This window comes from Corvus kubaryi, unplaced genomic scaffold (genome assembly GCF_017639235.1).
Source record: "Corvus kubaryi isolate FWS band 111438036 unplaced genomic scaffold, C.kubaryi_AGA036_p1.0 130, whole genome shotgun sequence".
Classification (NCBI taxonomy): Eukaryota; Metazoa; Chordata; class Aves; order Passeriformes; family Corvidae; genus Corvus; species Corvus kubaryi.
In genome coordinates, this window is record NW_024580665.1 from 1,605,979 (window position 1) to 1,632,589 (window position 26,611).

General features: G+C 44.9%; 2 protein-coding genes across 3 annotated transcripts in view; one reads left to right on the top strand and one right to left on the bottom strand.

Moving 5' to 3' along the window:
- Positions 1-981: 981 nt before the first annotated feature.
- Positions 982-26,611, bottom strand: part of TMEM255A (transmembrane protein 255A) — a 26,257-nt gene continuing 627 nt past the window's right edge. Inside the window, exons 2-9 of one of the 2 annotated variants that reach the window (XM_042028335.1) lie at positions 22,355-22,497; positions 17,848-17,910; positions 13,531-13,620; positions 11,664-11,726; positions 9,876-9,964; positions 7,075-7,234; positions 5,673-5,816; positions 982-3,671 (exon numbers count right to left, since the gene is read on the bottom strand). In XM_042028335.1, coding sequence (XP_041884269.1) covers positions 3,513-3,671; positions 5,673-5,816; positions 7,075-7,234; positions 9,876-9,964; positions 11,664-11,726; positions 13,531-13,620; positions 17,848-17,910; positions 22,355-22,497 — 911 coding nt within the window. In that variant the 3' untranslated portion in view covers positions 982-3,512. Of the gene's footprint in view, positions 3,672-5,672; positions 5,817-7,074; positions 7,238-9,875; positions 9,965-11,663; positions 11,727-13,530; positions 13,621-17,847; positions 17,911-22,354; positions 22,498-26,611 lie in introns of both variants that reach the window. The other variant, XM_042028326.1, reaches the window with a different exon arrangement.
- ATP1B4 (ATPase Na+/K+ transporting family member beta 4) overlaps positions 26,334-26,611 on the top strand; it is a 12,860-nt gene continuing 12,582 nt past the window's right edge. The window contains exon 1 of the mRNA XM_042028355.1: positions 26,334-26,369. The gene's annotated coding sequence lies outside the window, so the exon portion shown is untranslated. The remainder of the gene's footprint in view (positions 26,370-26,611) is intronic.

Below are 26,611 nucleotides of genomic sequence, written 5' to 3' on the forward strand. Positions count from 1 at the left end.
CAGGCAATCATATTTATAAGGCTTTCCTGTTTCATCTTCCCCAACATTTGGGACTAGCAGGGAACCCACTGTTGGGGGGGAACAGGGAGAGGTGTTTTTATTTGGGCCTTAGTTTTGTTTCTTTGTTTTGATACTGTTTAATTGGTTTTGTTGAACACTTTCCAAGAAAGCAAATTAGCTCAGCAACTCCAGTGTGTTGTGAGCTGAATGCTGTGATAGATGGGATAGATGGGAACTCTCAGGACAGGCAGAGCTCCTGTGGAACAGTCTGACCAACTGCTGGCATAGCAAATGAGCTCAAAGTCAAAAAAACCATACCTAGTGACCAGTAAAACGTACATAGTGACCAGTGCAGTGCTTTCAGCTCACTCATGGTTTGGGCTCCTCTTCTTACCAGCTGCTGACTGGTTGATTTGTGAGAGTTCCATTGTTGGTGACCCGGGGCCAACAGGAAATAATTGCTTACTTTGTGTAGACTTCTTATTACATGTAAGGAATACAATTTAATAAGTAACATACTGAATTATGTTCTAGATGCCTTTATCTCCTTGGCATAGGGCTTCTACCTTGCCCTGCTGACACCAAGGAGCAGCTGACATCATCAGGACAGAATTAGGCCCAGAGTAAGCAAAGGAGACACCTAGACTCCACTGGTTGGATTATTCAGATCTGTGTTAAGTGAAAAATCAGCAGTAATAACTTGAGAGTGCTTGACGTCAGGGCACTATGTTATGTGGGTAGAACTGCAGAATTATCAAGTGTGGGGGCATGGCAGCCTTCAAAAACAGAACTTAAGGAGGTTTTGGCTAATCCTGGTAGAAATATGTCTCCAAGATAGTGAATAGAGATGGGAGGTTTTTTGTTTCTTGGGGTTTTGTTTTGCTTTGTTTTTTTTTCAATGCAAATTTTACTAACTTTTTAAAACTAATCTTAAAGATGCTTGTAAAACAGGAAGGTTGCTAAAATGTAAAATAGAACTGGTAAATGTTTACAAAAGTCACACAATTTTATTTAACTTTGGCAAAGTAATAAAAGGGTACATATGAGTCACAAACTTGACATTCTCATAAGAAATGAAAAATACAGTGCAGAATGTTGTAGTTACATTAAATGCTTAGTTTTACTCAAGCAGAATGAAAAAGGTAATTCAACAGAAAATACCACCAGTAATTTTTTAAATGTGAAAATGTACTTGTCCTTTTATAGTGAATTTAAAGCAGCAACGTAATTTTTGCTTAAATATTCCTTAGAAAAAAAAGAGAATTCGGGTAATTTCCTAAGGTTAGTATTTTTCAACTCAAAACCAATGACACAATTTTCTCCTAATTGTTTCTCTGCCACTAGGTTATGTTCTCTTCAGGATGTTCAGTCCTGTCCTGTGGTGTCCCCTAGTCCTTCTAGCCCTATTTAGTTGACAGGCACAAATGGTACAGTGTTTGTCAGAAGTGGGACAGGACTGTTAGCTTTTATTTCAAAGATACAGCAATAAAATGTTTTCTGATGCTAAATTAACGTGCCCTTCTGATTCTAGTTTTGTGGGGAGTTTTGTCAAGATAAGTACTGTCGGTTTTGAAATTGCCCATGATCTCTTTATCAAGATTTAATTCAATAAAATGTAATATAAAATGGAGGATGCCCCAGTATATAAATTTATTTCCAGTATGCAAATTCATAGGAGCTGCACTTCAACATTCTATAGTAAAACAAAATGCCACCAGGATATGTTCTACATACACTACTGCTTTAAATCCCATGAGTTGCATTCCTTTCTCCAGCTGTTTATTTTCCCTTCTTACTGGAGAAAAGTCATGCTTGCTTCTGGATAAGGTGTCATCCTTTAATGAACTAATATACTGATTAGTATTTGACAGTGGAAATGATAAAATTAACACATAGTCTAGCCTAAAGGCTTTGCAAATGCATAGGATTAAAAACAGCATTATAAAGTGTGGGTGTACTTTGAAAAGTGAGATCAGAGACTTCAGTGTTTGTTTTCCATGTTGACAGCATTTTAATTTTTTTTTATAGATTAAAAGTAGATGCCACAGTTTAAAATCCAACTGTACTTTGCCCCAGCGCACCAGCATGTATTCCATTTTGATTCTGAAAGCCAGACAGAAGTTTTAGGTACCTTTTTGTCTGCATCAGTTGCAAGTAAAGGTAGGCAACTGAGGATTAGAGTCAACAAACTGATGCCAAGGAAACTGTATCTTTAGGAAATAAGGAGAAAAATGTCAATGTTGTTTTTATCCCTGAAATAAGCAGTTGAGAACATTCAGGTTGAGCAGCTCAGATCCAAACACTGTCATCTGAAATCACTTCTTGGAGTAGAACCACACTTTGGAGGTCAGTGTGTCACATATCAAAGCTGACCTTTTGTTGTGCAGGATGCATGCAAAATCTGCTGGAATCTAGATCAATCAGCACAGTCATCAGCTGAAGATTAAATGAAAGTCACAACAGTAATTGCAAATTCCTCAGTTTCATCCTATATTACAGGGTGTTGAATTTCATCCGTGTGAGACTTACATCTTGGAGAACTAGCAGTGGATATTCCTTATGTGCAGCCCATAATACAACTACTAAAACAGTGCTTATTCAGGGTGCTGATTCAGTCCATTAAAAAAGTTAAAAGTACAAGCTTAAAAAGAAATTCCTAACCAAAGAAAAAGTAAACAAACAAATAAATAACATTTTCACTGCACTGTTTCAGTGACTTGTAGACAGTTCCTGATGCTCTTTATAGGAATACAAGGACAGTTTAGGCAGTGCAACCACCCAAACTGTTTGACTTCAGCATTACTTACACAGAATTCAGAGAGAGACTACTCAATTTCATCTTTTATCTTAAGAAGCAACCTGAAATAAAAACAGCTTTCCCCCCCTCAAAAAAGCAATATTCTGATTATTTTGCTACACATACATGAGACTATCCTACAATGTTATCCTTTTCAATAGGGCTACATTTTGAGGCACTCTCATAGTTCCCCCCAAATTTTTTCCAGCGTGTTGGGCCAACTAGTGATGTGAGCTAGGTCCGGTGTCCTCCCACCCAAAATCCCAGCAGCTGGAGCCCAAAGGCCAAACAAAACCAGTGTCAAGTCATGCTGTCTGCAAGCACCCTCACCTCAAACAGATTGATAATCTCTAGCAACTATTGATCTTGGCTGCCCTTACTTCAGCTTGGCACAAGATGGAGTAAGGCAGACCAGAATCTGTCATTTGTGTTGGATCACTTTATTAAAAATCAAGGACTACATGAAGCAATGAGGGTGAAATTTAGGTCACCTGCTACTCACTGACTCATTACAACATCAGAAGTCTGTCCCCTTTGTCACAGACCATCATTAAACTTCTGAAATAAGTCTCGCAAGAAAGGACAGTCCAGTCTAATATTTCTATTTGCACTTATCTTCTGTATTCTCCTGCTCCCTCCCACAGTAAAATATAAATACAAAATGTTCACAATTATTTCAATGGCAAATATTTTTTTTTCTTCTTTCCCACATTCTTTATGGTGTGTAAGGTGGTGGCTTTTCAAAAGGTGGGAAATACGGCGGTGAATAACGAGGCGGCGCATTAGAGGCCCACATATAGCTGGGAGATGGGGACAGGGACTGGGGGTCATCGGAGAGGCCAGAAGGAGTGGAGGCTGGAAACACGCTGGAATGCTGCAGGGAGACAGCAAAGGCTGTAATGTAACCACTTCCTAATGGAAATGACTTTATCAAAATGACATTTCCTTACCAAATGTTTCAAAGTTAACATTTCAAGGTTCACCTCTGCGAATCATGTACATACAAATACCACTTCAGATAACTTGTTGCATTTAAGGCAAGCACAGCCTGTAAGTAACAGTGTTGCAAAATGAGGCTCCTTAGATCCAAAATTGAAGACATTTAAAAAAAATTCTCATCACTTCTGTGTGCCTGCTGCATTTCACAAAGACTGGATAACTGAAAACTGATGAGTTTCTCTCAAATCTTGGGTTTCACACACCAGCCAGCAGCAAAAATGAACGGGCTGCTCCAAAAACCAGAGAACTGGGTCTGCCATTTTAGGCTTGTGTGTGAAAGCCAGGTTTTTGCAAGGCCCCAGGCTTCCCTAGGAATTCTGGTGTGTTGTTTTTCTCTTGTGAAAAATGTGTGGAATGAGTGGGAAGCAAGGGATTTGAGAGGTAAGGCTGGGCTTGCTCTGTGTGCTGTAGGATGGCATGGGAGAGGGGTCAGGGTGGTACAGTCACTGCTTGGAGTAGAGTAGGGCTCAAGGCAAGAGAGTCTCCACAGCCACAGGTTCAGCTAATGCTCCCATGCAGGCCCCAAGTTCCCTGGAAGATATGCAAGGCTCAGATTTGGAATTTCATTTGAAAGAGGGACTTGGCTATATTAAATTTAGATTACTTGAATTTATGCCCAGCTTTTGTGCCAGCTTTTGTGCCAGCTCCTAAGCCAACACCTGTGCTCACAGCAGTGAGACCTAGAGACTTTGATCCGTCCGGCTGAGCTCTAAGTGTTAGCAGAGCCCAGCAGTACTTCCAGTTAAAAAGCAGGGAAGTCACTCCTGCTGAGCTCTCTGCAGGTACTGGGGCTGCCACACTGACAAACCCTGGGTCAGACAGTGCTTAGAACCGCTGAAAAAAGGACTTTGCAGCAGAGCTGGGTTTGGCATGCACTGAAGTGGGCATTTTTGTAACTGCAGGAAGTTACACAACACCAGTGACTGTCCCAGGTTTCATTAATCTCAAAAATGAGTCAAAAATCTGTATAAATACACCCTAGAAGTTCTGACATAAGTATTCAATTATATTTAGGAGCCCTGACAACAGTATTGTCTAGTGGCACTAGCAGCAGATCCAGGAAAGTTTAGATTCATGTTACCTCTAATGTATGGCTCACATGAGGGACATGGTGTCTATTACAGAGCACACCCCTTAGTTGATGTCCAAGTTCTTAAACTCTTGTTAATAAAAAAAAAGTCTCCAGTCCTGGTGGTTGTGCAATGTGTTCATTAACATCACCCCTGTGCTAACATTCACCTGACAGAAGAGCTGAGGAGGAAATGTCCTCATCTGCTTCAACAAGTGAAAGCTGATGTTGACAGCAAGGTTCACATGAAATCACCATTTCCAACAGCAGAGCTCTGTAGCTCAAAGAGGAAGGAATGCATTACAGCAGAGGTGATATTTGCAGGGACCCCTCTTAGGCCAGCTGAAGCATGTGGAAAATAACCACAAAAAAATAGCTTTTCAGGCATCATGTGTCTTCAAGAGCTCAAATAGCTTGTTTCCAAAAGCTCATCTATTTCTCTCAGACACAGTAGCTGGCCTAATAAAATCTAGGACCTGAACACCTGGCTTTGCCTCTCTCCTCAGAACACTGCAGTGCCAGAGGCAGTGCCTATTTTTAATATGATCTCTACTAGCAAGTGATGGGAAGGCAGGCAGGCAGCAGGTCCTCTTGCCTTCACTTCAAGGACAGCTTTCAGGAACATACTGCCTTAGTAAGAGAGAGTACTGCCAAGGACCAGTGCCTAGGAGGAAAAATGTGGTATTTTCTGCAGGAACAAGAAAATTAAACTGTGCGAATGACAGGAAGACAAGCCCCCAGAGTCCTCTAGACTGGCTGGATTTAATGTTGCTGCTAAACAAGAAAACAACCGGTAATGTTGCCCACCTGAAAGTCATAAGCGGAGTATGGAGGCAGGTGAGGAGTGCTGTGGTAGTAGGAGTTGTAAGATGTCACTTGTGGCCTGGAGTAGTAGGTCACTGAAGGGTGTGCATTTTCAACTGTGCAGTTCAGTGTAGGGAGGGAAGGAGTCTATCAAAACAAAAAGAAGAGTGTATGAGGCTGCAAATGCAGTCATGGAAAGCTGACAGCTGAATGAAAGCAGAAATGATTTAAAGGAGCACTGTGTGTCTTTAGACTTCAACTCTTTTGAATTAGCAACTGGCAATCCAGTTCCCTCTCAGGCAGCAGCTAAATTCCAAGGTAATTTCATTCCACAGCCACTTATTGTTTCCTCTCAGATTCCATAGAACAAGCTGGCAGTAACCCAGTGCACACCAGTACTCACACAAAACAGATTTACATCTTCACAAGTAGAAGAAATTATTCAATAATTCCAATTACTCTGTTATTTGGTGCATGTTGTGAATTGCTGTTCATTTCTATACATTTTTGCAGAGGTTTACAGGCTCTCTGCTGTGGATCAAATCTCAAAGGGCTATGATGCACAGTTGGGAATGTGTCTCCTGTTTTATTTGTGAAGATATTGGTGAGTCTGAAAAGAGTTCAGAGTTCTGAAATAAGATACCCTTAGTGCAGGGACCAAGATTTCTTTGTAAGAAAAACATATAGCCAGGACAACAAATGCTCTTTTCTGTGTGTCTTTTTTTTGTATTATTCCAAATGAGTCACAAGAGACTGAAAAAGGCCCAAGTGTATCTGTTGAACATTCAGTTCTACCCATTCATTTGTGCCATTTAGAACAAAACTGTATGGAAGGTAACAGGCAGCCTGGTTAAGTGAGGGGTGTTTCAAAGCTCACATTGTTAGAACAGCATTTTCTTCATTATCTGAAGTTTGGTTTTGATCCCCAGTTCATCCTCTCAGGTTCTGCACCATGAAGAAATTAGATGGAGAGTTTCAGCCTAACACAGCTGCTTAAACAGTCTGTAAAGCTCAGACTGCTACTATAAAATCAACAATTAATGAGCAACCACCACACATTTCCTTGTAGAATGTGAACGTTATGAAAAGGAAGATCAATTTTCAAGAAAGAGCTTATTTTTAATCATTCTGGCATTGCCAATGCCTCTGTGAAGGTTCCTTTTGAAAATACAATCTTCCAATCCTGTTAATCTTTTCTAACTGTGCTCAGCTGATGACAACAAGATCAGAAAAGCGAATCACTTCCGCTTTTTCATTCTCGTTATTTCTTGCCCTTCTTTCCACCCTGACTGAAGTAATGCATAGATCATTTGCATTGAAATACCAATAGTTCTCATGATTATTTTTAAAGGCAATTTACCTGATTTGTTTTCTTTAATGCATAGAGAAATTGATATCCTCTTACCATGTCTTTAAAGCCTCCAAGTATTGCTGCTGTAATGATCCCTAGGAATAGCCCGACTATGTTCAGAATTGTTGCCGACCAGAGCAAGTGGTAAAGGTGGATAATGTCCTGGCAGCTGCTGACATCAATGTATTCATAGTAACCTCCAGAAATCTCTACTCTGCTAGATTAGGAAAAAAACAACAGTAATGATATAAAAAATGCACTACATATCATAAAACCTAAGCAGTTTTTACTGCTGGACAGTAAAATGCATTCTGCAATTCAGTGATAACCTGGACCTTACTACTGAGGGAGTGGGGATAAAGCCTCCTAGATTCCATGCTTGTGGCATCCAAGATCTCCCTGCACGAAGGGCTTGCTGTGTTCTGAAACAAATGACTTGGTGTCTGAACCTGCCAGTTATTTCTTTCATCTGAAATCTCCACAGAGGTCCTGGAAGCTTACCAAGGACAAACCGGTCTTGGAATTACTCTGGGAAATCAGTCTGTGCCGGAGGATCAGCAGCTGCCCCCAGGCAGTGCTGGCTGCTCCTCACAGCCACAGAGCAGCCGGGTGGGATGGGCACAGGACAGCACAGCTCCTGCCTGGCTCCGCAGCGTACGGCCACAAAGCAGGTCCAGCTCCATGCCCTGCTCCAGCTGCCGGCCCCTCACAGCTCTACAGCGGCCTGGGCTGCCTGGAACCCTGGCACCTCGTCTTTCTGCTCACATTTTGAACCTTTTCCACATGCAGAAAAGAGACAGAGAAAACTCGGTCAAATCTGGTTAGGTCATTATTTTGTAAAAGGAAAAGCAACTCCTGCAACATGTGGGCTGAAGTCTTGCAGCAGAATTCTCCAGGAATGACTTCTCTCTGACTGCTGGGTAGGGAACAGGCTGGCCTTCAGCACAACTTACCAGATGTAGTGGCCTATAGCAAATACCCCTTCAGAAAACATATTTATCAGGGACAAACAGTACCAAGAGCTTATGAATGACTTAGCTCATACACAGGGTTAGGCTCAAAGTGCATGAGAGCTTTGAGGAAAGCGGGAAGAAGCAGCTCATATTTAAGGTCAAGAAGCAGGAGATCCAGGTTCAGCTCCCCAGCAGACTCCACAAGGCCTGCAGGAAACTGCCCCCTTTCACAAGAGTCACCCTTCTTTGCTCATTACTCAATTTCACCTTCTTTACCCTTTTATTCCCACATTTCATTTTAGCAGGCTACTGCAGGAGACATTGCAACGAGAAGATGGGGATTTCAAGCAGAATCGAGGCAGAGCATAACCACAGGTTACAAAAACCTGTGAGTTGGCTGGCACGACCTCTGTGTAACCTGAGCTCTCACTGTGACCCTCTAACAATAAAACCTGTATGTGCTGTTTGTAAGTGCTCGTTCCTATGGAGATGTGTGAGAGCACAGCTCTCTCAGTGACCCTTGGTGCACCATAGAGAACATCCCACGTAGTTCAGAATGTCCTTATCAACGGGAAGGGGCTTGCCCCATGCTGCCAAAGCCAGGGTTCCCAGCATCAGGAGGAATGCAAGATTGCTGTCACTTTTTCCATGATTTCCATCCTTTACATGTACAGTAACCGGTCTTGAGTGTCCATGCCTCTTTTACTGAGATACCAAAAGAACCAGCACCTCCTCAGTGCAGGATGTTTTCGTGGTACTAAGCAAGATTAAAATAGCAACAACTGATATCTGTTATCAGAGAGGAGAAAACGGGTCAGGGGCAGGTCCCAGAACCAGGACTGGGGAAAAAAAAACCAAAAAACCAACAAAAGCAGAAGAAAAATTAGTACAGAAAAGTTTCAAGCTTTTGTATTCCAATCAGTTCTCTGTGTCCTGCTCTCTTCAGCTAGTAAAAAGGGACTATGTTCTGTGAACTGCTCAAGGAAACCATGAGCTTCACCCCTCTGTCACACAAAGTCCTACAGAGACCAGGGATCACACTTTCCAGCACAGGGAAACACCCACCCTCTCCCAACAGCAGCTTTCCTCAGCCACAGTCAGTGATTTAAGTGGGGGCCAGCCCAACTAAGTACTGTGAGAAACGCTAAGCCTGAAACAGCCCTAGGCAAGAGCCAGCAGTAAAAAAATCAATTTATTAATTGCTTGCTGACACACATTGGACACTCCACAAAGTATAAGCAGTGCATGCTGTAAATTAAGCTGGCTTAGGCACAGTAGCCAGATCTCAGTGGTGTGATCACTCTGCAGTGGTTCTCGGTTAGTAACCACCTGACTCACTGCACAGTGCTGGTTCACCTTCCAAGACTGTGTGACCATGAAAGACATTCACTGGGCAGAGAGGACACTGGTTTATGAACACACAGATGGCACCAGCCTGTGAACTCTCCTCCCTGTCAGCAGGGTGGGGAATGGAATGGTGGTAAGGTGAGGAAGAACAGTGTCCCAGTTTTTTGCATCTTCAATATTCTAAAAGAAAAAAAAAAACAACCAGTGGCAACAGAGAAGGAAGGTGTTAAGACAAGCAACACTCAATAGGTGGAAAACCTGAGGAGGACACCAAGCATGAAAGTAATGGAAACTCCTGTGCTCTTCATTTTTCCAGCTGGGCTGGCCCAGAGCATGCTCACCCACAGCTGGGATAGCCTTGCTGCATTTCACACCCACCTTTACTTGGTTAGCTTTTGTCTGGGACTCCTTGTTGCTAACAAACACAGGTTAAGGTGCCTTCCCACAACAACTGTCATTAACCAATACTATCCTGCAAACAAGCTGCAAGCTATTGCACACGAGCATGACCACTGCTCGCCCTTCCCATGGCCAGGAGTGGCATTTTTGGCTTACTTCCCACAGTTGTACAGGTCACAGCAGAAGCAGGTATTGGTTTTTATTTTCGGTGTGCAGGGGGCACGGCGCTGTGGGTGACAGACCGCCTGTGTGAATACAGAAAAAAATTACATAAAGCACAGAATGACACTGTTATAAACATATATTATAATATTGGCTTCTTGCAAAGTATAAAGGTAGATATTATATAATGTTAGAAATGCTTTTTGCTGTGTGGATGTAGTTTTCTCTCGTTTTAGCAAGAATGTTAGCAAGTGTGAGCAAGTAAGATAACCTCCAAGAGAGCAGAGGATGAGGCCCAAGGAGCTGCTAATCAACACTTTGTCCGGGGAACAAAAGGGCCCAAAGGCTGCTCCGCCCGGAGAACGGGCGGCCAGGAGGGTCCGAGAGCCGCTATCACCGCTCTGCCCGGGGGGCAAAGAGGCCCAAAGCTGCAATCAGCCCTGACTGTCTGGAGAATTAAGAGATCCACCCCACCATCGACCCTTACCTAGCGGGCCCAACCCCAAGAATCAAAAGAAATAAAACCACAAGGCCGAAGACTACGCATGCTCTAAAAAGGAGGAACCAAGGAGTGGCCATGCAGAGCAGCTCCGGGAAAAGTTTTAATAGGAATAGAGAACAGACAATAAAAATGGTATAAAAAGGACTCACCTCGGGCATCAGGTGTGCTCTTGGCAGAGCGCCACGGCAGCCGGCCGTTACCCCTTTGTTTTATTTTATGTGTCTCTTATTGTCTTTATATTAAACCCTTTAAATTCTCACAGGAGAGTGAACCTCGTTTTTCACAGACACAATCCCCAAACACAGTTTCTGCTGCTGTTTGGCCTGCTCTACATGTAGATTTCTCAGTGATCTCCACATTAGCCTCAGGCAGATTTTTCTTTCCTTATCTTGCTCCTACAAAGTCCTCCATTACTGGAACAGAGATGGACTAGTCTAGAACAGACCAGTGTTTCCTTTCATTGTGGGGAACTCACAGACAAGCACATGCCTGCAGAGGAAGGAGGTTTTGCAATTCTCACAAACAGCCAGGGCATTGTTGAACTAATGCACCTCATTCCATAGCAAGAGAGAGCAGAGAGTTGTCAATAGCATGATCCAAACTGAGTCAAGATTCCCACAGTGGTGCAGAACTGACCAAAGTGGTTAATTGTCTGCCTGTGGGTGGTAACACATATGGAAAGTCTTTGGCCTGCAAAGAGAGTGGACCACATCCATGCTCCTGTGCAGTACCTTGCACCCTCAAGCAGGCATTCTAATTTGGTATATAGTGGTTATTCAAAATTACCTAGGGACTTGTGAGGAAAGCTCTGAGAGCCAATCAGTGCTCAGCAAAGGCAGACAAAGACGTCCATACACACTACCAGTATGTGGTAGGATCATCCATCCCCAAGAGGCTTCTCTTTGGAGAAGACAATAACAGAGGTGCAGAGGCTGGTACTTGTTGCTCATGTACACAGAAATTACCACTGTCTGAAATCTTAACCCACCACCCTGCTCCTATAATGAATGCACAGCTGAAGGTATAGAGAAACTGGTGAATTTTCCTGTCCTAGGTCCCCTTCTCTCCATCTGTTCCTTCACTAATGAGGCAGTACATGGAGGAACTCACCTCCCAAGTCCTGTTCCACTCAGCATCCTGTTCCCACCCCAGACCCAGCCTCCCACCCCCTCTTCACTTTGCAGACCTCTGGGATACTGGAGCAGCCACCTGGCAGCAGGTTCCTCCACCTGCACCAAGAAGCTGGTCCCTTCACAGGACACAGCAGAACCTGCTCTCACCTCGGGTGGGGTCGTACTCTTGGAGTAGTACTGACATCGCCCTGCGTACAGCGGCCTCAGATCCTGCCAGAGAAAAAGCACCAGGCTTAGCCCTGCAGCAAAGCCAAAATCACCCAAAGGGTCTGGGGAAATGGACCAGGCTTTAGAGAGACCCTTATCTCACACCAGCACCTCAAGACAGCAACGGCTCTGCAGCCCCCACCCCAGCCCCCTGAGCCCTGGGTGATGTTTAACCCTGGTTCTTGGAGGCATGAAATTGTTACAGCCAGCATGGGAGGTGCAGTCTCTTAAGCTGGGCTCTTTGGATGATGGTGGCCATCCTGAACTGAAGGATTTATTCCTCATCCTGCGAGACACATCCCAGATCTGCCTGACCTGTTTCTGAGGGCTCTTCTTGCTGAATCATAGCAATTTTTCGTTAACTGTTGGCAAATTTGTCTTTGCTGTGCTCTTCTGTGTCTTGTGGGAAAGCTCTGGAGGATCATCAACGTTCCAGCCTGCAAATATGCATTAATGCCTCCCTTTGGGGCAGCTTGATCTCCAAGGCAAAACCTCAGGGAAAGCAATGCCAGAGGTGTATCCACATCCGTGAGCCCTTCCCAGGAGCAGCCAGACTGGCTCTCCAGGTGTCTGATCCAAAGCTCGGGGTGGCACAGCAGTGGCAGCAGCTCGCACCAGGAAGAATGCTATGTGCTGGTGTGGCAGAAGCACATCTCCAGCAAGCTGATGACATTTTTGGACAGTCAGGTGGTAAAGAGAGGCCAAAAGCCCATCTGTTCACTAAGAAGCAGAAACCAAAGCCTTTGTCATCACAACTGCTCAGCTCTGGTTGCCTCAGACACGCAGGCACCCCAGGAGCCAGCCGGGAGGAGTTGCCAGCTCATGCCACAACCCAACCCATGAGGTCACACCCTTGCAAAAGGGGTCAGAGATGGCCCAGACTTGCTGGTTTTGTCCAGACAGATGGACGGACACCCATCACACAACTGAGCAGAGCTGATCTTTGCTCTGTCAGCAAATCCTGTCATCCAGCCACCTTTCCGCCTCTGGAATACTCAGGGGCAGGAAAGAAGAGCCAGCTTCACAAGGAGCATAACTAGCCAGCTGACACAGGGAGTTTCCATTTCATGGGTAATTCTGACCTTCTGGAATTCCTTTCTGTTCTGATAAAAATGAACTCTAAATCCATCTTTTTAATCCATTTTTGCCAAAAATTTCAAAAAAAGTCATCAAACTGCAGAGTTGGAGGACAAAAAATCTGTTTTCAGTTAGAAATTTCAATCAAAAAGCTGAAATGGAATTGTGTCTTTTTATTTCTCTACTAATAACTAAAGCTTCTGCACATCCCACTGTACTAGTGATTGGTCATGACAGCAGTAGCTCATAATTTTTTTAAGTCACCAAATGGAAACAGAACCTACTGCAAATGTTTCCTGTTTTTACTGTAATGCTGCAGTGAGCTTTGTATCAAATTGCTTCATTCTACTACAGCATCCAGTGATTCACTCTGCATTAAGAACTACCTCTGCCTACATTTAAAACAAAATAGACATTACTGCTCATATTTTGTCCCTTGGCAATAGTTGTAATTCACATTACATCTTAAGTGTTCTGATACTCAGTAAACACATAGAGCCAAAAAAAAAAACCCAAAGCAAAGCTTTAAGATCTTAGTGCTTTTCAATAATTTAAAAATATTTTTTAAAAAATGATAACATTTTTCTAAAGCTTATGATTAAAAGCAGCATTCAGCACATGATATATATTTACAGGGTTTGATGCGGCCTGATACAGGACTGCAGACACCATCACTGGTTTTCTTAGAGCAAAAGCATTGCAGGACCTTTGTTTTCCTGGAAGCACTTACTATGTGTCTGGCAGCAAAGACACCGTCTACTATGGCACAGCAGAATGCAGCGATGACACCAAAGCTGATGAAGACGATCGATGCAACCAGCTGAGAAAGGAAAACAAAGCAAAATATCATCTGCCTCTCCACAACCAAGTGATTAGTGCCCTCTCCACAAGGATACATAAACCACAGTCAAAAAGCCCTCAAGCGATCAATGACCTGAATGTTTGCCCAGGCTGCACAGACTGGTCTCGCTGAAGGCAGTGGGGCTGTGTGTCCGCTCTGGCAGAGTGGCAGGAGTAGGAGCATTGTGCCAGACTGGTTCTCTGGGGACTTGATACAGTAATGCAGGTTTTTCCATGACTCCAATAGGCTAAACTTGGGCTGAGAATACACCTCCTCTTCTGGCTGCTGCTGTCTGTAACTCTCCTCTGGAGAGAAAGGAGAGAATTTCTTCTCTCCTCACCCCAGAGTGCTGTGGGGAGCTGCTCCTGTGGACACTTACTGAGCTGTGAGGATGCAGGAGACTGCAGTATGTGAACCTCTCTGCTGGGACTGCGTCTTCAGGGAACAACACTTGGATGTACGCACAAGCACAAAGCCATGAGACCAGAAGGCAGCTGACCAGCCGATGCCATCAATGCTGTACACCCTCACGGCAGCCTGGCTGGGCTCCTCGGTGCCAGGCTGTGGCAAGCACAGTCCATCCAGCCTCCCACTGGCTTGGGGGAGCTGCAAGGAGAGAGATTTCCCTCCACCTGCAGCTTGAGAAGGGCAGTCAGACAGGTGTGATCCTCTTCTACTGGCCCCATCCTGCCCACTCTTAAAATTAGGGTGAAAGCATTCAGCAGGTAAACCAGAAATAACCTCTGATCCAGGTATGAGAAACAGTGTCTATTCCCACTATGCCACTTCAAACACCACCTCTGCCAAAGAGCCAGTGCTGACACAGCCCCTCTCACACCTGAACTCAGCTCAACTGCTGCCAGTGGGCTCCTGACCAGCTCCTCACACACAGAGCTCCCAACACTGATCCCAATCTCCTTGGCCAAAGCACACTGGAGATATCAGCACGGCTGCAGAGGGAGGGCAAGTGCAGCATTCAGACACATTGACAAAAGGCAGCTTGGGGAACAGCTTTCGATATTACTTCAAATATACTGACATACATTATTTCAGTATGTTTATAGTGTTTCAGTGTAAAGAACTGGAAGCTCCCTGGTGGTTTTCCAACTCTGGTGATCACAACCTTCAAGTGTCAGTTGCTGGCAGCTGTTAAAAACTGTTTCTCCACAAGTACAAAGGTGACTCTGGTCATGGGGGAGCTGTGAGCAGTAGTAAAAATCACTACAGCACAAATACAAAACGAACAGTTAGCCCAGCCAGCACTGACAGGTGTCTCAGTTCTCCTGACATGGGGATGTTTGTTTTAAAGATCCAGGTACTAAGTTTGCTTGAAAACCTTGGTTCCTGCCACTGCACAAGGCTCCAGTTTTCAGAAATACAAGCCAAACCCCTTGACAAATACAATCCAGAAGGATCCTATGTGTGTTTTTAAAGTACCTGAGGATTTTTAGGTTAATCACACTGGTGTTATCTACATCTCTCTAAGCGAAAACAGACTTTGTTCCAGTAACCTCCATGTACAGACCAGATCAGCTTGAACAATGACTGGAGATGCCAGAGGGCTCACCTGGGACAGTGGAAATGGCCCCTGTACAATTGCTTACTTAAAAATGAGAGAAAATAAAATGGATTTCTAGATGAGACAAGTATTCAAGGCATAGACATTAAACCTGCAGCAGCAAAGACAGCAGGCTGTGAAATGATCCCAGTGACCACATGAACATGTTATGATCACAAAGAGCTGTTACTGGAATATTAGATGCTGCGCCACAAAGTACTTGCAGATGGCAGCAGGTTACAAGTTTTCCTGGACCAGATCCTACACTGACCCTGTTTCTGTCAGCTGTAAACTCCTGCATTTCTTCCCCACTTAGCCCCACCCTTTCCATGTCTGGGTCCCAACTCACACTATCCACTACAAAGTCACACTGTCTCACTACCAAACCAGTGAAACCACACAAGGGGAGAAAAGCCCAGTCTTGGTGAAAGAAACGGGATTTATGGGTTAGGTAATTTTGTAGCAAGTTTAGTTTTTCTCAGTACTGTCCTTTGTTTCATACAACGTGAAAGAGGATATTCTCCCTAAATAGCATGAGCCTTAGAGATGGGAAGTAAGCCAAACACTAAATATATACAATTAGGGAATTTGTCGGTCATCTCTGCTTGCAGATAGGAGCTGCTAATATGGTGGTTTAAAATAAACACAAGGTTAATGATACTTTCCTAACAGCCCTACCAAGAAATAAGTATCTGATGCTAGAAATGGGTTTGCTCACTTTATTTACATAGTTTTCTCCCTCTCAGATGTAGAAAGAAAAGCCTGGAAACCAAACACTGAGAATTTATGATAGAGAAAAAAAAATCAAACACCAAATAGAAACATACAAATTAATTTTAAAAATCCCAGTTTTCAACTTGCCAACAAGATTTTTGATTTGGCGTTGATAATACTGTTACTGTAGCAAGAAGTCCCTCTCTAGAGCTGTGTGATATTATTGATTGACCTTCACTCACGTAACTCCAGATGAAGTCATTCACACTGAGTAGCATTCGGACAACAAAAGACAAACTGGGTTTGGATAGCGCAGGAGTGTCCTGGGCTGAAGTTCCCTTTAGGTGATGTACAGCCCCACATGGGCTGTGAAGCTGCTGGTTCTTACTTTTCCATGGCATAAATGACTGTCATAAAGGCATGTAAACTGCTGACTCCTCACCTGGAAGCTGCTGAGTGGGCAGCAGCGTGTGTGCCAGAGCTGCCTGCAGTGTGGGCAGCATTGCTGGGGAGCACGGCTGGGCAGCACTGCTGGGCAGCTGGCTCTCCCTGTGGGCACAAAAGCTCTCCCTTCCCTTGTAGAGGCACAGCGTGGAAGTCAATACACTTGGGTTGGAAAAACCAGAGAGGTCTGCTCCTCTCTGAGAGGGGAAGTGAGAAGTGCTCCTTCAGGTTAGCTCTCCCCATCAGCCACACCGGCTCGTTCTACTCTTCACACTCCCCAGTCACGTTACGGACAGAAAAATGCACAAGAACACAGCTGCACAAGTTGCTTTTGGCTTTTTCTGCCCTCAGCCACACAACAAGCCACACCAAGGCTGCCTTTTAGCAAACTAGGATACAGGGGAAGTTCAGAGAAGATGAAAAAAATAAATCCTCCACGGCCAGCAGTATTACAGAAACATGCGATGGACAAAGCTGCCACTGTAAAGCGCTCCTGGGTAAGGAGGACAGGTGACTAAAGCACAGGGACAATAAGTGACAGCTACTGCATGTCCTCTCTGCGGTCAGAGTGGAGACACGCTTGCTGCCAGCCCAGGCAACAGTGATGCAATCCCTGCAAAGCTGGGTCATGGCTGTTTTTTAGGATACAAAATGATGGAGAGATGAAAAGAATTAGCACAGGCTACCCAGAGCTCTTCAGAATAATCAAACAAGTCAGAGCCACATTGTCACTTGTGGGCACTCCTGTGAAGAGTCCAGGACTGGCACAATATGGTCATCGCTCAACCAGACACTGACATGCTGCTAATATATGATGAGCAAGAGGCTGAAACCCTGCTAGGACAGAAAGAACAGGATATGTTGCTTTTGCAGAGCCAGGGTGAAAACTACAAAAAATATCCACTGGGAAACTCACCTCCCCTGCACCCTGTCTGACTGTGGGAAAGGCAAATGTCATCTCTTGCAGCATCTGCCTCACCTTCTCCTCCTGCTCTGCAGGGAGCATGCTATTTGCAAAGCAAAGGCAGCACAAAGGCAGACTCTGGATTTGGACAGGCAAGAATTTCTCCCATTTGCCTTTGCAGAACCTGCCTTAGCCTTGGTCACGAGTGCACATGGCTAATCTGATCCCTGAGCCCCTCCATCCCTGCCAAAGCAGGCAGCAACCCAGCGGGACAGGCTGCAGGGACAGCACGACCTCCCTCAGCCCTCTGCAACCTCTCACGAGCAAGGCTGGAGGGATCTCGCTGCCAGAGCTTGGGGCAACCACCGGTGAGGGGGATTGCAGCTGCTCTCCTGAGTGAGCCGACTGGAGGCAGGAGGCAGAGTGCCCACTGGGTGCTGCTCCTAGGCTGCCAAAAACCATCTCCAGTTCTCAAGAGGTATGCAACACTACCCTGGAAGAGTTAGGAAAACCTAAAATAATACTCTTTATACACAATATTTGAGTTACTGTCGTTTTTTTAGAGAAGTTTTTATGAAGAACTTACCATTTGCCTTTTGTTTTCTATCAAGTTTGATCCGATTATTCCAAGGAACGACCCAAAACCAAGCTGAAAAACAATGTATTGTTAGCATTTAGATCAGGGTGATACCCAACATATTTTACAAACAGATAGAACACAATTAAATCCAGAAGCAGCAAAAGAATATTCTGCTGATGTGTGAGCAACTCTTTCTTCACCAAGAAATCAGTGGAGTCTCTCGCTAGCAGGAACTATCAGGTGTATCCCACATATGACACTAAAAGCGTGTGTACAAACCAAAGGGATGAGTTCTGAATTCCATCCCACCCAGTGATGTTGAAAAATGGCTGGTGGATGAGGATATGCATTGCTGTCTTGGAACAACCCTACAAACACTCAGGAGCCTCCAGATGCAAACCTAGCAGGACTACAGCACTAAAACCTCCAGGACCAGGTTTCTGTGATCTCACTGAGAATGTGAGCAACCACCTCAGTTTTCAACTCAGAGAGTTTCTCAATGTGAAGTATGAAATAAGGGAGATTTATACTTTGGAAGATTTAGCCGTTTTCTGTCTTCTCTTACTCCTCCCTCATCTCCAGGGGTGAGGATGCATCAACCAGGGTGTTCTACCAGAAGAGCTCACACTGGCCTGGCCAACAGAATAAGCTACCACAGCAAAATCATCTTTTCTTGCTGCTGTAACTGACAACACTCATTTCAGCTCAGTGAAGTCATCCAGGAGAGCAATTTCCCACCTCCTTCCTCCACAACCTTAAGCTACACTATGAAAAAGTTTCTAAGACAGAGCACACTTCAGCCAGGACAGAAACAGGGACTTCAAGCAGGAACCATGGACTAAGAGGGGAGATGCAAAAACAGTATTGTGTCACACTGAGAAAGGTCTTTGGTTGGTGTAGAGCATATCCAACCCCACTTCCATGGGTTGGCAAAATGAGAAATGCTGGAAAAGTCCTACAGTTGGATCTGTCATATTAAGGAAGCGCAAATCCAGGCAACAGGCCAGGGGCCAGTGAAGATCCGTGTGAGAATGCCCAATAACTGGCCAACTGCCCAGGAAGAAGAACAAGGCATGAGACAAGCTGTAGTGACTCAAAAATGAGTCAACTAACCTGGAATCGATACTTTAAGATCCAGGAAGAGAAAACAAAGGTTTAATGAATCCAGTACTAACAGGCAGAGGCATGTGCAGAGATTAGCAGATGCAAATATGATGTAAACTTGGGCTTCAATCTTCCCTTGCCCTGCTTAAGCCCAGCAACCCTTGGTGCAGTGCTGCAGGCAGGGAGGGCATCTGGCTCAAACAGCAGCTGATCAGGCTGCTGCTTCCCCACTGCCTGGCTTGCACTCCAAGCTCATGGAGACCACTGTCCCCATGTCAGGGACAAACTGCCATGGTGGGAAGCAAAGCAATGAAGCCAGGGGCTGCTTACCACTGAGGTGGCAGACAGGCAGGGCAGAGACCCAGGGCACTGCCCCACACTGACCTGCCAGTACTTCTGGGCTTATTATTTTGCTCAGCTTGAGCAAGCAACACCCCCACCTTCCTAAAGTAACTGGAGATTTATAGTTCAAGCCCGAGCAAAAAATTTGGAAGGTCCAGGGATTAACAGTGATTTGGATCCAGGCGTAATTTTCAGTCTGGTGATATTTAGCAGAAGGAACCTATGTGGCAACACATACCTAAGGCAAATAGTCAAGAAAAATGTTTTGTGTCCTTTGAGCTTTAAGGGAAATATCCACATGGTGTTTCAGAGCAGCCTCAAACCAAAAGGTGAAATGCTTTAGATAATTTAAGATAATTCAAAAAGAAGAAATTAGAGCAAGTCTGTACATCCAGCAGGTGAAGACCAAACAAATTGGTGAATTCTCATTAACAGGAATTCTCATTGCACTAATGGAAAAACTACTCATTCTTCTATGGATGGGACAAAGAGATCTTAGTAATGTTCCTCAGTTGCATCATTTATTTGCTGGTGGATGTGCTCCCCTGGGATGTCTGTCTGAAAGGAGGACAGGACACAAAGTGAATGTGCTTTTCCAGAGTAAAGGCCCAAGGCAACGTCCTTGGCAATAAGAGGTGTGCCAGTGAAAGCCTAAGAAAGGTCAGTCATTTACACAGATTCTGGCAGCTGTTATAACTTGGAGACAATACACGTATCTCCCAGTCTCACTTCCACAGGGGTACTTGTCTTCTGCACCTGACCATTACTCTTGTCTGCTGAACATCACTGTTTTACTCTGGGCTTCCCTGTCCCAGGTCAGTCATCCAGCCACAGGTGAGGACATTTCCCACGGAGACACAGCTAAGGTGTTCACTGATGTAGTTGCAAACGAGTGGGTGGTCATGGAGAAGGGTGAAGGCAGCCTGGCTACAGGATGTCATGGAACCCTCTGCTTCAGCTTCTCAGTTTTATCAATAAGGAACTGAGCTGCTTGGGGAAAAAAAAAAACTCAAACCTTCAAAAAAACCAACTAAACAAAATCCTACTGATGTGTGGAAGGTCTCCAGTGCCCAGTTCTGTCCTTCCTTGGAAGTAGAGGCCTGGGAAAATAATTCCCTGCATTGAAGCATACATCTTTGCATGCTTCCTCCTCGCACAAGAGGTGTTTGCCCAAGAAACACAAGCTGAAGGAGGAAAGAAGGGTGGTTTAGGTATGGCAGCGATGAGACATCTGATGTCTGAGTTCAAGAAGAATTTGGACAATGCTCTCAAGCACATGGTGTGATTCTTGGGGTTGTCCTGGAATTGGACTTGAAGATTCTGATGAATGTGTTCCAACTCGGAATATCCTCTAATTTTATGATTCTATGTTCCATAAGATGATTCCAGCCATGAAACTGGTCCACACACAGAGAAGTCACCCAGCATACAAAGAGACTTCTGGCTCTATCTGCTTGAGAACAATCACCAAATACTCATTCACTGCAGCCAGCCCTTTTTCCCCAGTAAAGGGAGAAATCCCAGCTTGTTATGAAACATCAGCTATTTTAAGCACCTTCTGAAGCATCCAGCAGCACACTGAAATGTTTTCCTGTGCTGCGAGACAAGTGAGGTCATCACACATTTCTACAGAGCAGATTAATTAACCTAGATGGGGAATTTGGTGACAAACACAAATCGCCTGGGTGCCTCTGAATAAAGTAGCTTAATGCCCTTCCCAAGTCCAGGAATTCATTAATTCCTTGAGTAGACTAAGTCTTAAAAAAGCATAAGTGATGCTGACGTTCCCGGACCATAAATAGCTTGGGAGATGTCAAGAGGATGTGAACAGCAGACTCTGCCCATTTGCATCAGTCTGCAGGACCTGCTCTGAAGCACGAGGTTCAATTCAGGCTGGCACAGTGCAGGGTAAGTGTGGAGAGTCCGAAGCCAGCCTGTCACCTTTCTCAACACCTTCCTTCTATACTTCTCTTTAAAAAAGATCAGGCCTAAATGCAGGAGATACTAGGACAAGCCAGAAAACCTAAACCAAAGAGTCCCAACAATGTTCCACACTCTAATGGCTGTAAAGGGGCTTTCTTCAGCCATAGAAGAACTTGGGCACAGAAAAGTATAAAGCTCCCTGAGATCAGCAACACATGGCAAATAAATCAAACAGCAATAAGGCAAGAACAAGTTTCCACCTGGTTATCTGGAATGGTTTCAAGCCTCCAAATTCAAGGCTCCAAACCAAATGTGCAGCATTCTACAGCTGTTACACCAGGAGCCTCTAGCTGGGGCTACTGGCTGCATTTACTGTACTCAGACACCCAATTTGATTGCAGTTCAGTGCTTCTTTTTCAGCATGTCTTAGACATGCACAGGAACAGAGCAGGACTTGCTTTCCAGCTCGTGTTAGACCTCTGCTCATGCTGGGAGGGTCGTGATGCACTTGCCCCTCATGCTTCTATAGGAGAGTATACATCTAATGGCAGGGAGGCTGGACACCAGTGGTCTTCTCTAAATTAAACCATTTGAAGCCACAAGGTTGTTCTTTCCCATTTTCAGCTGCTGATAAAAAAAGAAGAAATGGATGTGCTCGTGGCTTTGATGTACATGCTCCCCTGGCAAGCTGCCACAGCTCCTCATCCAGGGACTCCAATTTGCTAAACACTCTGCAAGTGAACTTTATGACCACAAGTTCATGTTACCAGTATTTCAAGACCTGGTCTCTCAACTGCTTTTGGCAGCATGGTCCTTCTTTGCCTTACTTCTGCCTGGGCTTAGTGTGATCTATATAAACAAAGAAATTATAAAGTTGCTTCGACTGACATAAAATCTATTTATCTGTCTTACCACTAGCTCAAAAGCATATCATTACCTAAGCTCAGAGGAAGCTGCCATTTGGATGGGATTTCTGCATGGGAATGTGCAGCAGGTGCAAAATAATAAAACAAATAAATCAAATGGTAATGAAGTAGCTGAGCAAAATATTCAGGACAAGATCACCCTTTATAACATTTTCAGCATTACAAGGGACTTTGCACGCAATACGTTTTCTAGACCTACCTAGGAGTTCTATACTTACAATAACCCCTGGGTAATAACCTCCAACAGTCACATTTTGGGTTCTTGTTGTAGCAGCTAGGCCCACCGTTAGAATTAATACTGACACAATGAGGAGAGTCACAGTTACGTAGAGGGAATTTCTTTTTCTTCTATTGAACGACCCTAAAAACACACACACACAACAGAATTTGCTGATTCCATCTGGGGAGAGTCACAGCACCACAAATTTCTCCTCCCACCACCAAAAACACCATGGTGAATTTCCTTTCTTCTGACTTGAGAATATTTTTGGGTTTGGCTGTCACTTTTCACCTTCACTAACATGCTTTATCAAGCGTTACTAGGGCATCTGAATCCAGTGTCACTTATCATTGCTCTGACGTAGATGAAGAGAGCCTTAAGAACTGCAACTCTGCAAAGCTCATTTAGATACATTGGAGTCTCCCAGCCCCTCTGGCCTGGGGCAATTGAGCTAATGAAAAATATTCACATTAGACATTTATATACTCTCTGATCTGCCTACTTACATCAAGCTAAATAACCCCACTGCATGCTGCTTGTTTTGAGGGGGGAAATTTGACTGTAATCATAAGGCATCCACAGTTTTCCATACAAATGAGATATCACCAGTAACAGCCCCTTCTCCCTCTCCTGTAGTATCATCCTCTACTTTCAGCAAGGACCAGGTATTTTTAGACGCTTGAATAATGAATTTGGGGATTAGTAAAACTCATCTACAGCTGCCTGATGATGAGGGGTTTTTTTTCTTTTCTATATTTATAAATCTCCAAAATGAGCATAAACATAAGAGAGTGATTCCACCAGCCAGGAGGAAAGCTGGCTGCAACACTACACTCAGCAACATCTTCAGGGGTGTGTGTGGTCTGCATGTGCTTTGCCATCTTTGTGTCACTTTGTGGAACAATCCTTTTGATCATATTTCATATATTATGTAGATACAACACAGCACCTGCAAGAATGGCTGGTAGGATAATGGACTATAGGGACCCCTGCCACACTCCCTGTGGGCTGCTGGGGCCACTGTGAATCCCATTCCCACAGCCTGGGGCTCTCCAACAGGACCTGGGAGCAGGTAAGGATATTCTCACCTCAGAGGCTCCCAGCACTTCTCTGGGTGTTTCAGAGAAGGGCAGGAACATGTCCCAAGGGCAAGGAGGAGCTTTTATCTTTGCTGAGTGTATTCCCTAAAGCAAACCACCTTGGGAATCCCCAATTGTTCAGGGGCTCCCTGGCAGCCTATGCACAGCGAGATAAAACACCTGCAGAAAGGCCATGAGGGAAGACTTGGCCAAGCCAAAAACAACCTCCTTGTCCAAATTCTCCAGAAAGAGGAGCACACCAGACCCTGCTGGGCAGCTTTCTGTCCCAAAGATGCACGCCCCAGGTGCCCAGAGGCCCTTCTGTAGGGTCTGTGTATATATGCGGAGCAGATAAAGAGAACCTTTCACCCCAATAGCTACACTGATGCAGCCATACCAACTGACACACGCTGCTACAAAGATCCCCCTTCCTCCACATGGACAGCTCTCCACAGGGAAAAGCACAACAGCTCCCCACTGCTCCTCCACACCCACTCCAGCCTGACCCAGAAGCTGTGCTGCTGGCAGGAGTGCTCCCTCTCCATGCTCTGGGCTGGCACAGCTGCCATGGGCATGGGGCTGGATTTCACCCACAGCAACCAGATAAGCTTGAAATCACAGACAAGGGCTAAACTTGGGGCTTAAATGCCCAACAGAAGGAGATCATAAAATCACAGAAGGGTAAGGTTGAAAAGACCACTGGAGGTCATCTAGTCCAACCTCCCTGCCCTACATGAAGGGCAAGAGAGGTTTATTAAAAAAAGCACTATCCTTTCTGACTGACTTTCTGTCTCTGGAAGGAAAGCTCTTCACCCACAAACCTTCTGCTCATGTTCCAGAGCTCAGGTCTGACTGCACCACTGGGACATAACTGGCCCTAAGAGCAACAAGCCTGACAATTGGTTAGTCCTCAGCTGGAAAAAATAGCTAGAGAGTTGCTAATTAAAAAAAAAAATTAAATAACTGATAGAGAACCCCAAGATTCAGGCTGGATATTTTACCAGTGATCCTCAGTCTTTCAAGCCATGTTTTACAGGCTGGAGATAAAGGTACCTGACTGTTTGCTGCAGGTCGCATTTGGGGTTATTCTCCTAAACCTACCAAATAAGTTAACAATATAATATCTAGTCTTCTAAATCATTCAAAAATCATTAAGATATTAAGCCATTCTGTATGTGTTGCCTCACAAATACTATCATTGTATAACCATTTAAATGCAAGTGTCCCATAAATGTCTTAAAAAATCCATAGCAGTGGGACCAAAACTGGATAAAATTTGCCACTTCTTACATAGTTTAGTTCTGAAAGGAGAGAAAGGATGAATCCATCTTGCTTCCACGGAATTACCAAACTTCCAATTACTGCTACAGTTTGGCTGGCAAATGAGCAGAGGGTAAATAAGCCCAGCCATGTGCTCCTTACACAGCTCCCAGTGTGCACGGTCAGGCTGTGGGGGTGCAGATGTTTGCAGGGCATGGCGGGGTGGGTGCTGTGGGCACACGAGGATAGCACTTACACACCCAAACCAGGGCTCCTGCACTGCCATCACAAATGCTGCAAAAAGTTACAATGAAGACCACTCTAAAGAAAGCATCTTGAAACACCATTGATAGATGCTGTATTTGTTTCAGCACCATCATGTTTTTCACTCTTAATTTCTATGTTGTTTCCCAGTTCAGGACTGGCACACATCAACATTCAATAGAGAAGAGAAACAAGGTTTAGACTGGAAAATTTCTCAAAGCTTTTCAATATTTGTCATAAGATTAAAAAAAAAATTAGTAGTTTTTATTTCAAGTACTGACAAAACCAGTCATAATCTTCTAACTTGATATTGAAGAGAGATGTGAAACTGAAGAGATAATGTGACTACCTTCACTTCAGCTCTGTATTGGGATATTAATTACATTTTTTCCTTCTCTGAAAACACTTTGCAATGCATGTAGAGAAAATTTTGTACTTCTGTAAGGTTGTACAGGTTGTACTTCTGTTGTACAGAAGTACAAAACCAAACTACTTTGGTTTTGTACTTCTGTAAGGATGACTGCAGCTGCTTCAGCATACATGGACTCATACCCAGTATCTTTGTAATAGCTGCTGAAGGGCTGCTCTGACAAAATTCACTCCCTCAACATTAATTTCTGCTGAAAGTATTCCCCATCAGATCATGTTCCTGAGCTTGGTATAGCTCTATGCACAGAAGCTGAGGTACGGCAGCTTTGCTATCTCTGCTTTTAAGAGACACTAGTAGCCTTTTCTCTGTGATTTATCCCAAACAGATACCCCAAAACCTGCAGTGCTTACCACAACATAAGTAGACAAGGTGATCCAAAACACTGTGCTTAACTCTGTTAGGAAGCTGTAAAGAAATTAATGCCATCCATAGCCTGGCTATTGCTTTTGCTAAAATGGCACCCCAAACGGGCGCTGGTTTTAGAATGATCATTTTTCTTTTAAGCATCAGAAACATCCTCTTGTTATAGTTGCCCTATATAAGCCACTCTAAAGACAAGGCTGTAGCAGGTTTTTCCAGATTACTTTAAAAGTTTGCAATAATGCGTATCTTTGAACTGCCCTTGATTCACTTTTTTTTTTTCCCCCGATTATTAGAAGAAAATGGACAAGATGGCACAGAAACAGGACTGACTTCTCCATCTTGTTCTTTGGGGGAAAAGCCAGAAGCAAAGACTAGGCACAGAGTAGCTCAAGGAAGAAGCCAGCTCTAACTTTTAACCCGGGAGAACCGGGGGCAGATAGCACCGAGCCTCTTCTCTTCCCAGCCCCTCTCCTTTCGTCCCATTTTTCTGCTGAAAACGCGTCACCGTGCGAGCTGTGACCCCACGGCTCCGACTGCGGGCCCGGCAGCGCACGGGCGGGGGGCTGCGGGGCTCATGCCCGGCTGCGGCGGTGGAAGGGAGGGGAAATCGCGATTAGGTACGAGGGGTCCCCGACCTCACTGGGGGATGCGGGAGGGCAGCGGCCGCGCTCCTCCCCGCTCCAAAGGATGCTGCCGCCGCCGCGGGGCCGCAGCCGCCTCCGCCCGGGATGAGCCGCCCGCGGGGGTCCCGCCGCAGCGGTCCCGTGTGCTGCGGGGACACACGGCCGAACCCGCGCTCGGCCGGCGGCGGGGCGGGCGGGGAGAACGGCGGGGGCGGCCCGGCCGCCGCAGCCCCAGC